This window comes from Artemia sp. Qi Xiang Cuo, chromosome 8 (genome assembly GCF_049724085.1).
Source record: "Artemia sp. Qi Xiang Cuo chromosome 8, ASM4972408v1, whole genome shotgun sequence".
Lineage (NCBI taxonomy): Eukaryota > Metazoa > Arthropoda > Branchiopoda > Anostraca > Artemiidae > Artemia > Artemia sp. Qi Xiang Cuo.
Genome location: NC_142801.1, coordinates 69,887,423 through 69,906,595, shown reverse-complemented (window position 1 = coordinate 69,906,595; position 19,173 = coordinate 69,887,423). Strand labels below are relative to the sequence as shown.

Genomic DNA, 19,173 nt, shown 5'->3' with positions numbered 1-19,173 from the left:
GACCTTTAAAGTGACATCAAACATATATTAGTTGTTATCACCTTATAAATTAAAAATTTAAATAAAATGAAATTATTAAAATTGGATTTATTTTTTATGCTCTTTCCAAATATTACAACTGTTTGCTTTATAAATTTTGTTTGTAGCCAATTAAAGTGACCTATTAACTGACAACAGTAATATATTAGTGTTTCAACACTACTAAAGGAAACCTGTCAATTAAATGAAAGTAGTAAAATTTTATTCCTTTTTTCATTATCGTTAAAAATATTAGAACTGCTTGCTTCAAGAATTTTGTTTTGAGACATTAAAGAGACATTTAAAGTGACAAAAGTGAAATACTAGTGGTTAACCACTTATAAATGAAACATGTCAGTTCAATTGAAGTATTAATATTTGATTAATTTTTTATTCTCTTTACAAATATTATAACTGCTTGCTTCACATATTTTGTTTTGAGTCATTAAAGAGACCTTTAAAGTGACAACAGTAAGATATTAGTGGTTCACCACTTATAAAGAAAAACAGTAAATTAAATGGTATTAGTAAACATTATTTACATTTTTCATTATAGTTCAAACTATTATAACTTCGTTCTTCACGAAGATTGTTTTGAGCAAATAAAGATACATTTAATTTGACACCAGTGAGATATTAGTGGTAAACCACTTTTAAAGTACACATGTCAGTTAAATCGAAGTATTAAAATTTGATTACTTTTTTTATGCTCTGTACATATTTGACTCCTTCGTGCGAAAAAAATTTTTATATTATCAAATAAATAAACATCTATTGTGAAATCATTAATATAATTTTTGATATAACATTAGCAAGTACACCTTAAAATAAAAATGACTTTTTACATTATGATTCCTTTTTTTATTCTCTATCACAATATTACCTATTTGTTCGTAATAATGAGTGAATGTTTCAATATATTTTACATTATTACTTTAACATTTAATCATTGTTTTTATCAAATATAATAAATGAATCCTTAAAATTATAATGTGTTAATACAAATTAATTCCTTTTTTCAGCCACGATCAAAATAAAAAAAAATATTGATAAACGCATTTTTTGTTTTTCAAGAATTTAGACATCTAAATTGACACCAGTAAGATATTAGTGGTTAACCACTTCTAAATGAAACCTGTCATTTAAATGGAAGTAGTACTATTGGATTCCATTTTTTATGCTCTTTCCAAATATTATAACGGCTTGCTTCACAAATTTTGTTTTGAGCCATTAAAGAGACCTTTAAAGTGACACCAGTAAGATATTAGTTGTTAACCACTTCGACGGGAAACATGTCAATTAAATAGAAGTTATACAAATGGATTCCTTTTTTTAATGCTCTTTCAAAATATTATAACTGCTTGCTTCACAAATTTTGTTTTGAGCCATTAAAGAGACCTTTAATGTGACACCAGAAATATATTAGTGGTTAACCACTGTGAATCAAAACGTTTTTATAGTTGTAATGTGCATAAAAAAAGGAGTACCAGTTGACTAAGTAGAATTGTTTTTTCTGTTGCCATGGATTATTTTTTTAATCCAAGTCGCTCAATGATTAATAATTCGATTCCTATTTTGTTGAACTCTTATAACTTTGTTTCGCACAAAGTGAGAAAATTTGGACCGTGCATGAAAAAAGGACTCAATTATTGCACATACATTTAATTTTTCAGATTTCCTTTACTAAAGGAAACATGTCAGTTAAATGGAAGTAGTACTATTGGATTCCTTTTTTTATGCTCTTTCCAAATATTATAACTGCTTGCTTCAAAAATTTTGTTTTGAGCCATTAAAGAGACCTTTAAAGTGACACCAGTAAGATATTAGTGGTTAACCACTTCTAAAGGAAACATGTCAATTAAATGGAAGTAGTAAAATTGGATTCCTTTTTTATGCTCTTTCCAAATATTATAACTGTTTGCTTTACAAATTTTGTTTTGAGCCATTACAGAGACCTATTAAGTGACATCATTAAGATATTAGTGGTTAACCACTTCTAAAGGAAACCTGTCAATTAAATGGAAGTAGTAAAATTGAATTCCTTTTTTTATGCTCTTTCCAAATATTATAACTGCTTGCTTCACAAATTTTGTTTTGAGCCATTAAAGAGACCTTTAAAGTGACACCAGTAATATATTAGTGCTTAACCACTCAAACAAAACAAAAAAAAAAATGGCTCAAAACAAAATTTGTGAAGCAAGCAGTTATAATATTTGGAAAGAGCATGAAAAAAGGAATTCAATTTTACTACTTCAATTTAATTGACATGTTTCCTTTCCTAAAGGAAACATGTCAGTTAAATGGAAGTAGTACTATTGGATTTTTTTTTTTGCTCTTTCAAAATATTATAACTGCTTGCTTCAAAAATTTTGTTTTGAGCCATTAAAGAGATCTTTAATGTGACACCAATAATATATTAGTGGTTAACCCCTTAGAAGGGAAATATTTCAATTAAATGAAAGTAGTAAAAATGGATTTATTTTTTATTCTCTTTCCAAATATTACATCTGCTTGCTTTACAAATTTTGTTTGGAGCCAATTAAAGAGACCAATTAAGTGACATCAGTAAGATATTAGTTGTTAACCACTTATAAATGAAACATGTCAATTAAATGGAAGTAATAAAAATGTATTCATTTTTTTTTGCTATTTCACTGATTATATAACTGCTTGCTTCACAAATTTTGTTTTGAGCCATTAAAGAGACCTTTAAAGTGACATCAGTAATATATTAGTTGTTAACCACTTAGAAAGGAAACATTTCAGTAAAATTTAATTAGTACTTTTGTCGTAAATTTTTTATGCTCTTTCCAAATATTATAACGGCTTGATTCAAAACTTTTGTTTTTATCCATTAATTAGACCTTTAAAGTGACACCAGTAAGATATTAGTGGTTAACCACTTCGACGGGAAACATGTCAATTAAATCGAAGTTATACAATTGGATTCCTTTTTTTAATGATCTTTCCATATATTATAAATTATTTATCCACAAATTTTGTTTTGAGCCATTAAAGAGACCTTTAAAGTGACACCAGTAAGATATTAGTGGTTAACCACTTCGAAAGGAAACATGTCAATTAAATCGAAGTTATACTAATGGATTCATTTTTTTAATGGCTCTTTCAAAATATTATAACTGCTTGCTTCACAAATTTTGTTTTGAGCCATTAAAGAGACCTTTAAAGTGACACCAGTAAGATATTAGTGGTTAACCACTTCGACGGGAAACATGTCAATTAAATCGAAGTTATACAAATGGATTCCTTTTTTTAATGCTCTTTCAAAATATTATAACTTCTTGCTTCACAAATTTTGTTTTGAGCAATTAAAGAGACCTTTAATATGACACCAGTAATATATTAGTGGTTAACCACTTCTAAAGGAAACATGTCAATTAAATGGAAGTAGTACTATTGGATTCCTTTTTTTATGCTCTTTCCAAATTTCATTGTTTCTTCTCTGACAGTGAAACACCCCTCCCCCTAGTGATCCCAGATATAGCCCTAGAATATATACAAAAGTAAACGAAAACACTTAAACAACTAAAATTCTTACTGTACAACATACAGTATGTTCCTGTTAATCAGACTTATCTTGCTGTGTCCATTATATTTGGAATTTAAAATGATATTTTTATCTAACAATTCTATTGGCATTACTTAGACAGAACCAGGTTTGTTTTCAATCTGGTCAATAATGTGATAAACAGGTTTTCTAACAAGACAAGATATACTGCAAAATGGAAATTAACAGTATAAGTGTAGAAGTTGGGCTGTTGAGAAGGGAACATGTTAAGAAAACAATTCTTACTTCATGATATGCAGATGTATTGTAGTAAAATTAGGAATATGCTTCCACTATACTTTACCCCCTCTCACTAACGTTCAAATATTTAACCCAAATTATGGTACTTGCTAATTATCCAGAACACACTCAAGAACTTTTATATGTAAGATCTGAGAAAAACTGGTTTAGCTGCCTTTACTTGGAGACAATTAGCTTAGGCTCAGTGGAAAAACTATGTTGCAGGTATATTTTAGTTATTTATTTAATATATAGCTAGTATTTTAGTTAGGTTAATTTCCATAATTCTATGTCATAGTTTCCATAATTTTGTTAACAAAGTAGGCCTATACATTTTCATCATATTGTGGTATATTTCATTGGGATTTACCTAACTTCACTTCTTGGGTGTGTTCTGTATAATTAACAAGTACCCAGATTATATATAGCCCAGGCATTTTCTGTTTCTTAATTTTGCTAATGTTGATTCCAATTTATGGACACATGAGTTGAAACATGAGTGATGCATGGCAGAATGCAAGAGAAGTGTATAATTTAAGGTATATATTTACAAATTAAGAGGGGGATAGGGGTAAAGATTAATGGAATCACTCTCAAAATTTGTTAACTACAACTTTGCTGCACATTACAAAGTAAGAATTGATTTCTTGACATGTTCCTTCTCAATAACCCCCATTCTAGCCTTATACCAAAATAACAAATAAATATATTATTTATGGCTATATATGGGACCATCAGGGTTTACATTATCAGAAAAGCAACCATGATGATTAGAAAGAACTTAAAATACGGAAGCTAATGGTAGTACTTTTATCTTCTTAATGTATTTTCTTTAGACATGGTCAACCACTAAAAGTTTATTATAGCATCATGTTCCTTAATAGAAAATAGTAATAAGAAAATCTGAAAAGTAACATACCTTGAAACAATCATAAATATTTACTCATGTCATACCTAAAAGTGTATTACATTACATTACCCCCCCCCCTCCCTCCCTCATAAATATAGACTTCACTTGATTCTATACATTCAAATGTGTTTTAGTAACATGATTCTTTTCTTATTCAATATTTTCATATATATATATATATATATATATATATATATATATATATATATATATATATATATATATATATATATATATATATATATATATATTCATTATTCTATTCTATTAATTATTATTCCTTCTTTATTTTATTACCTTAAATTGCATGACCAGCAAGATATGGCAGTGTTGAAACTCCTGTAGAGAATCTTGCTAGGGATGTGAGTGCATCAAGGTTTGGTAGCATCCCCTTGAAAGATTTTTCCCCTTGGAGAATTGACATCCTCCTTGAAAGATTTGGTAGTCTTAGAGTGAACTGCATAGAAGTCCTGATGCTTGTGTTGCTGACTTCTGGAGACCTGTGGCACCAGAGAGGGGTGGGGAGAAAAGTGAACTTATACTCATATGTTCAACAACTTGCAAGTCATAACAAGACAAAGAGAGAAAAATCTCACGAAAAAAATGGATCTGCAGCCAGTAGAAGGGAAAAAAGACAATAAAATGAAGAAGGGCTTCTTACTTTGGCTCATGTGTTTCTATGAAATTTCACTTTGTTAATAATTGTAACTTCAAGGTCCTTCTCTTCGGTTGTTTTTTAGGCTCATCATCTCTGTTGTAGTAACTATGGTGAGGCTTTTGTGCCCAAGATGCAAAACTTCAAATTTTGGGCTATTAAATTGCATAGATAAAAATGGAGATAAAATGGAGGACCATGTGGCTAGTATGTCTAAATCTTGTTGTAGGTGGGAAGGTTCCCTTTTCAGTCTCAACAGCGCCAGATCGTTTAGAAATGTCAGCATATGAGGTGAGGGGCTCAGGTTGACTGTGCAATCAATTATGTATATGCTGAGCAGAGCTTATCCTAGAATGGTCCCTTGTGGAACACCACTAATAACTGGAGAGGGTTGAGTAGATAATATTGCAAGCATCATCATACACCATAAGCTTCTCAGATCTTCCACTGCTTAATAGAGTCTCAATTTCAGATTTAGGAATGACTGTTCTACTTCATCAAATGCTTTTGTCTGATCATGTAGGATAATTTCTACCAGTTCTCAAAAGTTCATTTATCATGTCATATAACTGAATTAATTTTTTTTTCCAGTTGACCTGCCCTTACAAACCATGTTGAGAGTCAATAAGTAATTTCTTATTCTCTAAGTAGATCAGAAGCATCATTGATAATGCTTTCTATTGTTTGGAGGTTGCAGAGGTTAGATTAATTGGTCTGTAATTTCAGCAGAACTGTTATTTTGTTTCATATAGATTGGTTTAATGTGTGCTTCCATTCAAACTTGGGGCAGCTCTTTTTTTTAACTTGACATGTAAAAAGTAAGTGAAACAGCACTAGAAATGGACAGATTTTTTAAGAAACCATGGGGGTAGGTTTTCGTGGCTGGCTGCTTTATTTACATCAAACTTCTTTAGCCTTTTGAAAATATTATCAGAAGTAGAGGAGATAGGTAGCATCTGGGAGGACAGTTTAATATTGGGGAAGTTGATTAATTTTTTGTTACTGTAGTGTTTAGTTTGGAAAAAAGAATCTTGCACCAAGATTACTCAGCCTACTTTTTTTCTATTGTAATTAGCCTACTACCACCACTAACAACACCAAGCTGCCTAAGACCAACACAGCTACACATGATTCTCCTCCATCCCAATCTATTTAAACCCTCCCTCTTTGCACCCTCCCAAGAATTCCCAATTCCCCTTAAATTTTTCCTTATGACATCCTCCCAGCCCAATTTGGGACAATCTGCTTTTTGTTTGACCCTAGTTAGTTGACCAACAAGGATTATCTTCAGCAAGGTGGCATCCCTCATATGCAGAATTTGTCCTAGCCATTTCAACCTTTCTCTCATAGCTCTAGAAAGCAGGGTTAAATACTATAATGACAAAATTGTGTTTTGAATGGCCAATTGATTGGTATTCTTATTTTGTTATCACATCATTTAGTTCAGAAAAGATAATCTAACAATTGCTATTGTAGCAACTGCTATATTTGGAAAAAGTGTTGAGTGGAGAGTAGATTGATATTACTATTTTGCAATTATAGTGTTTAGTTCAGAAAAAGTTTTTGATGCCAAGACAATATCTAGCGTACTTAAAAATAAAAACAGGTTTTGAGATTAAATAAAGACAGTTTGACTTTTCAGCTACTACTTTCTTTAATATTTACTCAAAGTTGTGAGTTACCTGCTAGATACTATTTCACCAGCCCTGTCTTGTTCAGTAGAGATCTAGACGGTGGACTTTTTGGTAGCCTAGCTGATATTTAGAGGTAGCTGACTTATGGTATTTGAATAAAACTTTTCCAAAATTGGTCCAGGGGCCAAACCTCTTCTTTATCTTAAAATTGATCAATCCATTTTGGCCAAAATTCTTTAACTGGGTATATTGTAAAGAGTAAAACAGCCTGCAAGACAAAAGAGTAGCAGCAGTAGTAACCCACTACTGTATTTTTCAAGTCAAGACTTTACAGAGATCAGAACAATAAGCCATAGAAGTATGAGTTGGGCATTTCATCCCTCCCAGCTGGCAACTAATGCCAGATCTGCATAAGAGTATCTTGCTTAGAGTTTGATCCTACTTATCATACCCAACCATATTTCATACTTTATCTGAATTTGTATTTTGTGCAGCAGTGTTGGCTTTTAGCTACTTGAGAATGGTACGGTTTCTTGGGGCCATACTTATCTTTTTGTCTCTGTTACCAGGTAGGCTTCAGTTACACCTCTCCATCAAATATCTTCTACAGTGTATCACTGGGTCAGTACCTCAGTGACTTTTCAAAAAAATTACTATCATGGACATTGATTAGAACAGATTCAGCATAGGCTATGCAACTTTAATTTTGTTTGTTTTTCATTGTCATACTTAGCTGGCTACTACAAAGAATAAAAGTTAAAACAATGAAGAATTATTCTAAGGCAGTGAAAATATATCTAACTGAATATGGCTCTATATCTAAGAGCTCTCATCAGTAAAGAACAGATAAATGTAGAATAAAATACACAAGGTTATTAAAACTAAATTTAAAAATTAAAACAGTCCTAGAATCACAACTTCAAGGAAATTCAACCAGGACTGAAGAAAAAACACAAAACAAGACAATTGATTCTGATAAAAAACAAATCAAGAACATGTTTTTATTTGATTCTCGCTTTTGGCTGCTAACCTAAAAGGTCTCTGATACAGGACTATTGGTATTAACTATTGATCTTACAATGTAATTTTTAAAGTCATTTTTAATGAGATTTATGTATAATATGTTGAGTGAATACCCCCCAAATTTCTATTTAAAGTATTATTACTTAATTTAAGTTTAATTTCTACTACCTCTCTATCAATTGCCATTTAGAGAGCAAAATGAAGCAGTTGATAGTTGAAGACATAGACACAAGCTGAACCTTGCTGTGTTTGGAGTGCTGGCACAATCAGATGATGGACAGTTTATTCAGCAGTATCAGTTCCAAGAGTATAACCTCCCAAACATCCATGATAAATCCCTGTCACTTAGCTAACAACTAACTCAAACTCACCTATCATTTTTTTCTATTGTAAACCTTGAAACACATTCTCCAGAAGTCATATGAAACAAGAAGAACTGGCAGAATTTTGTCCAGAAACAACATATCCAAAGCAGACTAGACTAAAAGACCCAAGCTGTATGAAGAGATCCAAGCTTGGCAAGCAAATGGTGAGACATATTGTGATTCAGGCTGTCAAAATAGTATCAGAAAACTTTCTACCTCCTGCCCCTCCAACTCAGACAGAACTTTAAGTGGGCAGCCAAAACCTGTACATAGTTTCCCTTCTAGTGCATTATTACATGTAAATGATAGTTTCTCTGGCAGGGAGTCGGACAACAGTTTTTACAGTGCTACATCTGAACAATACATTGATTTACCAAGTTATGAAAGATCATCAACCCCCTCCAACAGTAAAAGCAATGGGAAGACTAGTTGCCTTAGGGTTATCTTCAGCAATGTTGACTGACTAACTTTCAAGTTTCAAGAAATCACGTGTGTTGTACATCAGGTACTTCAGGCATTTATGCCTTCTGTGAAGTGAAACCTGAAAGGACTACTATCCCTCTGATGGAACAACGTATACAGATAACAGGATACAATATAGTCATTAACCTATCAAAGCAGGAAAAGAGTACGGTTAATGCCGAAGTACCGTAAAACATGTTTTTTTAATATTTTTTTTTTTTATAAAGTATTTATTTAACTGTTTTTAACTCTTTTTGGTCTTAAATTTTGTAAATTGTGCGTACTTAGTTCTTCAATAGGCCTTCATAGTATATTTAGTGTGCAATGAATATCCAGGCTCACTGCTCCTATGTGAAAATAGCTTAAAGGATAGAATGCTTGTCCAATGAATGCTTGAGTGTGTTGTCTATTAGAAACGCCCACATCCGCAGTGGCAAAGGTACACTTGGGCTACAATTTTCTTAAATTTTTAAAGTACAGGACTATTAAGTATTTTTGAGATTCAAGCATAGCAAAATATTAAAATGTTACGTAAAGCAAAGCTATATACAAATTTTGAGCCAAATCAGATGAGAGACAGACAGAGGAAGCAAGTTTAGTAAAACATTAGAAAATATGGCTGCTTAGAGCAGAATCAAACGAATTAGGAACACTGTTAGAATTTAAAGCCTTGGTTATATTATCCCTATGGTTTTGCAGGTGGCTTCCAAATCTTGGTGGACACCACTCTTTAATGAGTTACTTTGGTCTCATCTTTACCAGAGTTTAGGGAATTCGTGATTTTTAATTTGCTTGTATTAAACTGCATACATATTGGCACATATTTTATTGTAAGTCATCTGTGCTTTGCTGATGACAGCTCATCAGCCATTATTTGCATTATGGAAAGGCAGCATGGTCTCTCTTGCTATTACAGCTGGGTACTGGTACTTGTGGAGACATTGCCCCCACTAGAGCCACGCTGTAAGTCCCATCCTGATTGTTTTGAGAGCACAAGGTCCTTGCAAAAGAAAAGTGGCTGACCACGGGTTTTGTTATCTGTGTAATGATAAGCTGGGTACAATTAATTACAAACAAGATGCTTGGTTTCAAACCAGGTATCTATAAGAGATAAGCAACTTGACTGAGCAAGTACATATCACAAGTAGGCCTAAGCTTCGCACAGTAATATAAAAAAGCACATATAAAAGTAATGCTTAGTAAGCTTATGAGCAAAACACTACTTATGACAGATATACATGTAAGCATATGCACAAACACCACTTCAGAATGAAACTGTAACTACAATACACATGCAAGAAGTATTCATCTTCATATGAGAATGATAGCTTTCTTATGTTACAAGAGTAATATAGCTTTGACTGTCTGATTTGGTTAACAGTCAACTGATTCAGTTATGATTAAGTAGTGTTTCTGTTGTATGATGTCTTGGTATGGATTCACAGACAGTGGATAGTCTAGAATTTTTGGTTTCCATCATAGATTGAGAATTCTTTGGTTCATCCAAGAGTCTCTCATTCTGGTCGTGTGGATGTGTTCTTTACTCTAATTATTTGTATTTTCTAGTCGATTATATAATGGTGAAAAGGTGGTTATTGAGGTGGTCACTGTTGGATACATAAACCACATTGTAGCAAAGCAGAGATTCCCCTTCAGTCTGAATATTATGCAATTGATTATTTTTGGCAGACATAGCTTGACCTCTTTTCCAGATACCATGGGGTTTTCTTTAAATGTAGGTTGTCTATCCCTCTTCAAGGTGTTTAAGAGTTTAGAGGGTTTATTATTATAAAGGTTGTCTTACCCTGTTGGTTGGTTTTGGTAGTGCAAATATTCTTCATTGCTGACTATTTTCAATTCAAGTTGGTGTTCCATGCATGACATAGAGGACCGTAGCTGTCTTGACTTGGCTGATTTCTTTTTTTTTTTCCTTTTTTTCTAAGTCTTTGGACGAAAGACATCTCAATGTACCAAGAAACAACTTAAAAGAATGTTGTCTTGCCTGAAAATAGAGCCCAAAAGGGGTGAAAATCACTGTTTTCCCAAATGGCTTGAAACTTGCAACCAAAAGTCCTTAAATAAAGGAAACCCCAATATACAAAAAAAAAAAAAAAAAAATGGGTTGGGGTGGCCTAAAAGCTATTTTTTCCAATCGACGTGAAACTAACATCTGTAAAACACTGGGCCAAGGGACTCCCAGTGTAAAAAAATAATAATTAAAAGTTTGCTTAAATTATTAATCCAGCTAATTATTGATTGCTAAAATTTAGTCATAGAGGATCATTGCCAAAGTAATTTCTGGATAGTAAAGTGTTGACAGATATGTAAATAAAACATGCATGATGTTAAGGGAAGGGGGCTTGGCCCCCTTGGCCCTGCTCGGGTTCCTCCAATTATTTACTTAGCCCCACAAAGGGCTACTTCCTTTGACTGTCTGGTTTGTATAAATCCAGGGTAAGAAGTGCACAAATTAAATTGTACCCAAGTAAGCCCCCCCCCCTCCGCTTCCTCGAGCCTCTACTGGTATTGGAGTATTTTTAATGGGTAGATGTTCAAAATTAAAAAAGAAAAGAGTACTTTTGGACACTATTTTTTTATTGTTTCATTGGGTCGCAGTGGCGCCAATTTATCAAAATCTATGGGGAGGGTAAGTTTTCTTGCTTTTTTTTCAATGAAAATACAAAAAGATATTTTCAAAAACTAGAGAGAGGAGAATAAGGCATAATGTAATGTTACTGTGATCTAGTGTTCTTATAAAAATTCTTAATTGTATTATTTTTAGAAATGGAGGTTCATCCTGACCTTGTTTATCCACTATCCAACTTCCTCGGAATTCTGCTGAGGTTGCCACCATTGTTTGCAATAGATATTCTTCTTTCATTCGACCTTGGAATTCCGTACATTCTTCCCATTCATAAAGAGGCAGATTTTGATGCTTTTACTGCTGATTTCGTTGATGATATTGTAGATATCAGTTTAAATGCAACTGTCACAGAGCCAGATGATTGGTCAGGCGTGTCAGAGTGGATGTTTTCAGTACCTGCTGCTTTGGTCAAACTGATTGCATTATTACAAGGTGATGATTATTTCAATATCTGACAATTGTAATAAGGTACATTAAGGTGTAAATTGTATTAAGGTGTATAAGGTAAGGGTAAGGTTTTGTGTAATAAGGTGGATATTCATAAGTTTAGCTCCTGAATTTCAAAGAATTTGAATCTCACCTTAAAAATAGTTAAGAAAAATGACCAATGGAATGCACTATTATTCTCTTGTTATCCAGTGAAGTAATATACATTTTTAAAGACTTATGAGTTAATCATAAAAAATGTAAAGTATCAACAAATGTCCCCCCCCCCAACAGAAAAAGAAACAGCGGTTTCTCTCCCAAGAAAATGTTTGGAGAATGCTTGGAGTAGCCACAACAAATAACACTTTTCCCTAAAGAAATTAATCATACCTGGTGCTAAAGTAAGTTGCAAATAGCTTGTTACTCTTATCATGCTCTTAGCAATAGTATAATAGCTTAGACTTGGTAAAGAGTTATGTATCTCCTATTTTGTTTTCTTTTTTTCTCTGTCTCATTATTTAGAATTGATTGTTTTAAAAATTTGGAAGAGGGCTTATTTAATTGCAGATTATGAGATCCAGTGTGCTTTGGAGTGACAATGGGTCAGAAATTGCCCAGCTGCTGACTTCTTTTGGTCCTCATGGTATGCAATAAACGTTTGCAGATAGCCATCTTCACAAAAAAAAAATGTGCAAGACGTGCAGCCCCGGAGACAAAGTATCACATTGTGCAAATAGCCTATTTCAAAACACAGTTGTTATTTATTTATTTATTATTGTCACAATGTAGAAAGTTCTCGCGCATAAATACAAATATATTTAAAAGCACTTGCAGTATCTAATATGATAAAATACCAATGCAACAAAAAGAAAAAACGACGACACCTCAGGGCCGTTTTCAAAACTAAACCTAGGATTCTCATATTCATACTGGTGAAAATAGCTATTGGGTATTGAGCTGTTACATTCTCCAAAACTTCCGGAATGTACAACATCCTCTGGAAGATGGTTCCATTGGTTACGAACCCGTGATACAAAATTTGAGCCGATTCTTCTGTTCAGTTCCGGGGGATACAAATTGAATGGGTGTTGCTATAAATGTATTTTTTGAATGCACATTGTGCATTTGTAGGAAGTTGGACATGTTAAACTTTATTGAAATCAGAACGCAAGAATTTTTACTGTGTTCAAATGAACGCCTAAAGTCGGTACAATCCCTCTATCCCATCCCGCTTCAGCTTTGAATATAAATATGCTGGGCCTCTTTTAAATCGTGACTATTGAGGCGTCATTTAGAGGACAATTCTAAATAATTAAATATTGATAATTAAAAATTAATAAGATGTAATAAATTGAGTTACAATATGAAATTAGGGAATTTAGCTTTACTAAAAATATCCTACCAGCAAAAATAGAATGGTACTTATGTATTATACCAATTTTAAGTTAATCATAATGAAATATTCCAAAATATGATGAAAATATAATACTTTATTTACAAAATTATGAAAACTACAGCAGAGAATTATGGAAAGCAGGCTGCCCAGAACGCATTTTATTAAATACCTATCCTAACCAACCCTATATATTAAATATTTAATTAAAATATACCTGCATAGTAGTTTATCTCACATAGGCTAAGCTAATTATCTCTGAGACACAGAGAAACCGATTTTACAACAGATCAAGAACAACAGTGTGGTAGCTATGATACACTAGCACCAATAGAATTGTAGCTGTGCTGAAAGCATCCATTCCTACTGTTGCTTCTACTGTGACTTCCACTTCTCCAACCACGTACTACTCAGACCCTGCCTCTCGCTTGCCTCCAGCACAGCTCCTTTTCTCTTGGTGTACATCAAATTTTTTAGTGAGTAACCCTTTACTCGAGAATAGCTCTAGACTTGCAAAATAATAATAAAATCGCTAAATAAATTTTAGTTTATGAATCGGATGTTTTAAACAGACACCTGATAGCAATGTATTGCGAAACAGCGAAGATTGTTTTATTATTCTTAGGCACTGTGGCCATAATTGTGCAATTCGAAACTGTGAGCAAACATTCGAAAGTCACTTGGCAACACATTATTGAAATGATACTTGTTTTCATTTATCATACATTTTCCTGGTGTATCTGTTTTCTTTATCTCTGTTTTACTTTTGCTTTATCCATTTTGCAATACGGGCAAAAGTGCACATTTGTGCCCATTTTTATAAGGTAGGGTGTTACCTACTATAACCTAGTCCCAACTTTTTAGTTACTTAAAGAATTGTTTTAGGTTTTATATATTTATTTTTGCTACTATTTTTATAAAATTTTGGAACAGTTTTTGGTAAGCATAAAGGTTTCGTAAAAGAAAAATTAGAACAAAATACTGTGCTTACTTTGAGACTGTTTAAAGTTGAATCCAAATAAACTTAGGAATTTAATTGGAATTTAAATTTTAGCAAATATTTGTTTGTTCTGACATATTCTCTAGTTCAACGATCATGAAGTTCTGTTAAAATTCCCGATGGAAAAAAAGAAGAAAAAATACTTGTTGTTGCTGAGATCAGTTTCTGTTAGTGTTTCCGGATCTCTAGCTCAAAGACTAGAAAACTCGAAATGGGGGGGGGGGGGTTGCCCCATTCTCGCTGGTACCTTAACTTCTAATTAAAATACAATTAATTTAAATTCAGAATTAATTAAAGTTGTTGAATACAAAAAAGAAAAAACACGTAAATCGTTGAGCCTGTTCCTACAGAAGCAGCCTGTTTCAGCGGAGGAAGCAAATGAATGTACTGATAAATGAGTGCAAAAATATAGCCCTTTAGCGGGTCACAGTCTCGTGTGTTTTGTTTTCGTAGATATATCATTGATGAAAAGGAACTTAAACTTTCTGAAAAGCGCTGGGAAAATCTTGCTGAAGAAAAATAGAAAGATTGTTTAGGGCCATTATTGGCTTAGGGCCAATTTTTACGAGGACGAGAGTTGCACTTGTGCTTTCAGTCAACCGACATCAAAAGGCTGGGTCATCTTTCTTTTTTTTTTTGCTTGTATGCACTTGTCTCGCCTTAGATCCTCCTGTGCCTCCAGAGGCGCTTAGGGCATCCAAGAAGAGTTGCCAGTCATCTCTCATCGCTGCAGCTGCCCAGACATCTTCCCATTCGGATTGGATTGAGGTTGGTGAGGTCAGCCCGGTAGCTGCGTCGTAGGGTGTTTTTGGGGCGTCCTCTTCTTCTGGTATCATGTGGCTGCCACTAAAGGACGACCTTAGGTATTCGAGTTTTGGGCATGTGCATCACATGCCCGAGATATTTCCACTTCCTATATTTGATCACTTTGGTTATCACTTATCAGTGGCTGAGATGTCTTCTTTCGTATAGTAGCGTTTGTTACTTTTTGGACCAGTGGATAATTAGAATGCGCCTTAAATACATGTTTTTGAACTCGATAAGTTTCTTTTCAAGCATTTGGTCTATGCAAGGCCGAACCCAGCGGGGGGGTTAGGGAGTTTTGAACCCCCTCCCCCCCCCCCCCCGAAATGTTTGTCTGACTCGTAAATACGTAACAAAAATGGATATAAACAAATTTTGTAAGCGTTTTTTGAGGTTTTTTGTGTAACTCCCCCCCCCCCCGAAAATTTTTTGAGGAAAACCCCCTCCGAAAAAAAATCCCGGGCACGGCCTTGGGTCTATGTGCCAAGTTTCAGAACCATAGCAAAGCGCTGAGAAGACGTTGTGTTGCTTGTATGCACTAAGGGTGTGCAATAAAGTGGCAATAATCTCTATTCAAATAAAACATTTTGTAGACCAGGTAGCGTACACCATTGATTTTTTTCTGTCTGATTTTCATCATAATTTTCCACGTAAATTGAGAGGTCTGTTAAGATGGATTTTTGTTTTTGGTATACATCCAGCTAGATGAAGAAATCCACCTTTTTCTTAAATAAATAGTTTGAACGAAGACGGCGGGGGGGGGGGGTGATGAGTAGTTCAGTTGTCGCCTACGTGAGAGTTGGCCTTTTGATACGATTCTACAAATTGTTCTTCTCTGAGGGGGGGGGGGCAAAGTTTGAGCCAATTTTCCAAGTCAAGTGAAAATGAGCCATATAGTACCATAAAGGCAAAAGTATACTGAAGAAAACTGATCTGTATCTGTGGATTCTTGAATTATGTAAGCCTTTCTTAGTTTTGACAATATTTTGAAGACAACTGCCCCATATCAAATTACGCTCCGGGGGGTCTACTCAACCCCCTCTGGTATTTTAACTTTTACTTGAAATACAATTAACTTATAAATGGAATCAATTGCAGTGGCTGAATGCAAAAAAAATGTAAATCAATAATAAAGCTAGGAGGCACAGCCCATTTTAGCACAAAAAGCAAGTAGATTTTTGAATATAACAGAAACCAAAAATTACAGGCCTTGGGGTCTTCCTAGCTGTATTATTGATGAAAGCGAACCTCAGCCCTTTAACAAGTGATTAGCTTTTGAGATAATTTTCGTGTTATCATTTTAAATTTTTGTATCAGCAATCCATTGAATATTAACTTGATTAGATGATATCGTCTTCAGAAGTCTTGTGTTTGTTATCAATATCGTAAAAAATTGTATTTTTAAAATCGAGTCGGAATCGGGGCATTGAGGTGTAATAGGAGTTAGAACCGGAATTTGGAATTGTAGCATCGTCCCATCAATAGTAAAAAAAGGGGGGAATCCTATTTTGGGGTTAACACTTTACTTCCTTTTTGTATATATTACTTTCATCCGAAAACGTAAAATCGTTTCTTTGAATCTCTCATCTAATAGCCTTATCGTAGTGTCAAATAAAAATTTTTAAAAAAAGAAAATAAGTTTGTTTTGAATAACGTTGGTTGGTTTTGGAATGAAGCCTTAAAAAGGACTTATTTTGGCCCAGAGTGACCCTTCAAATAATTAATGGGTGGGTGGCATCCCTAAGACAATATTCATTCTTTGAAATTCCCTTTAAAATGTGACAATTATAATCCTAAGCTTTATGTTTGACATTTCTCACCCCTCTTCCCAAGAAATATTTTCATGGAGCGGAGTTATTCAGGTCTGAATATATTCTCGAAGTGTTTATTTATATTTCATTAATTCTCTTATTTGACCTCTTAGTCTAAAATTAGTTCTATTTATATTTAGAAAATAGTATTTTAATGTTCATATATTATTAGGTACGTCCATCTTTTTGGGAATTCTGACCTTATGGACAAAGCAGCTGCTAAGCCTCTACCGGTTCATGGCCTCAGTTATTATAATGTTTTATTCCCACAAAGTGAATCGTTATGCTTTGAATAGTGACCTTGAAACAGCCAATATTTATGAGAATTTACTCCAATTGAATTTTTCTCAATTGTCAAAACATTTTCAAATTATTTTCTACTATTTAGTGCAGCAGTTAGTGTTAGGAAAGTGTTTTTGGGAGGCGCAAGGGATCGTGAAAAACAATTCAGTGAAAAAATCGATTGTCTCCAGCTTTGCGATTCCTGTAGTTTTTGCAGCGTTGCCAATATCAGCCGCTTTGAGAGAGCATGCAGCAGTTTATGCATCTTTAATACCATTTTTGTTCCTAATTGCAATTACATATTTAAGTTCTGAAACTATTATGGATATAATTCTTGAAAGATTTCACTACGGAAAAAGGATGGTGCAAAATTTTGGCTGGAATACATTTATCGAAACGGAATGGCATCGACTGGATGTGCCTAATTTATTCAGATCTTTTTGGGTACTACGAATGCTTATCAATACATACCTATTTACTCGAGCGCAGTATTCCGAATTCTCATCAAACCCAACTGGTATGTTTACGCCACTGTTAGAATCCATTTTGGCAACCGGTTGTGATACAAATTTGGCTGTTTTAGGAATGTCTAGTGTTTACTCCTATGTGTCAGGAAAAATATGTAGCTTTTTCCAATCTGTTTTGCTTGTTACGGAAGAAGAGGATTCATTTGGAACTATTTCGGCAATACTTTTTGTTCTATTAGCTATGCAAAATGGTTTGACAACGCTGCCCCCCAAAAAGCGAATTGTCCGACTCTTCCGGAATTCTTGTTTACTATTAACATGTATGTTACATTTCATACATTCTACATTGAATCCGGTATTAATGTCTCTGTGTACATCGAGGAATCCGTCATTTCAACGGCATGCTCGGTCTTGGATAGTCTGTCTATTTTTGATTATTTTTCCTGCTTACATGATTTACGTTTTACACATATCTCACCAGTTCAGTACATGGATATTCGCTGTTACAGCATTCAATGTTGAAGTTATTATCAAAGTGTTCATATCTTTAACAATTTATGGTTTATTTCTACTTGATGCGAGACATGATGACTATTGGGAAGATCTAGATGATTATGTCTACTGGGTGAAATCCACAGGCAACGCAATTGAATTCATATTCGGGATTTTATTATTTCTGAATGGAGCGTTTATAATGATATTTGAATCCGGCGGTTGTATTCGAGCTGCCATGATCTGTATTCACGCTTATTTTAATATTTGGTGTGAAGCGCGTTCAGGATGGAAAGTCTTTGTAAGAAGAAAAACAGCCGTTGACAAAATCGCAAGTTTACCAGAGGCAAGTAGCGAGGAATTACAGAGGCGTGGTGATGCATGTGCGATTTGTTTTCATGATATGGAAACCGCTAAAATTACCCGGTGTAGACATTATTTTCATGGTGTATGCCTGAGAAAGTGGTTGTACGTTCAGGATAAATGTCCTTTGTGCCACGAAACTTTAAGTGCTGATAATAAAAACAAGAGAGGAGATATTCGTCGTTCAGAAAACCAACCACACAATGCTCAAGCGGAAAATCCTGGGGAATGAGCCCAATTTTTTTTTCTTTGTTTAAAGAGTTGTTTTATATAATCGAGGCGAGATATGTATATATTTTTTGATACTAAGATAGGAAATCTACTCACACAGACTGAAATGAAAGACCCCTGCATCATAATTGAATGAAATTGTAAACTTTTGGAAGATCAGAATAGAAGAAGGAGCGTTTTTAAATGAGTGCATTTTTGAACTTGAATCTTCAAATTTTGTTTCTTTGAAGGTGGAAATGACTAACTCGAAACCGCTATTCCTCCAGTCACACAAGGATTTCCCTTGTGTCCTAGCTAGTATTTCAGAATCTTGCCAGCAGATAATTTCGTGAAGCAGGTTAATATTTTTGATTTATAGAAAGTAATAAAAATGAGAAAGCCAGAA

General features: G+C 33.8%; 1 protein-coding gene across 1 annotated transcript in view; it reads left to right on the top strand.

Annotated features, from left to right (window-relative positions):
* LOC148949756 (protein TRC8 homolog) overlaps positions 1 to 19,173 on the top strand; it is a 58,159-nt gene extending 38,986 nt beyond the window's left edge. Inside the window, exons 2-3 of the mRNA XM_089093727.1 lie at positions 11,658 to 11,951; positions 17,126 to 19,173. Coding sequence (XP_088949853.1) covers positions 11,660 to 11,951; positions 17,126 to 18,789 — 1,956 coding nt within the window. The 5' untranslated portion in view covers positions 11,658 to 11,659 and the 3' untranslated portion in view covers positions 18,790 to 19,173. The remainder of the gene's footprint in view (positions 1 to 11,657; positions 11,952 to 17,125) is intronic.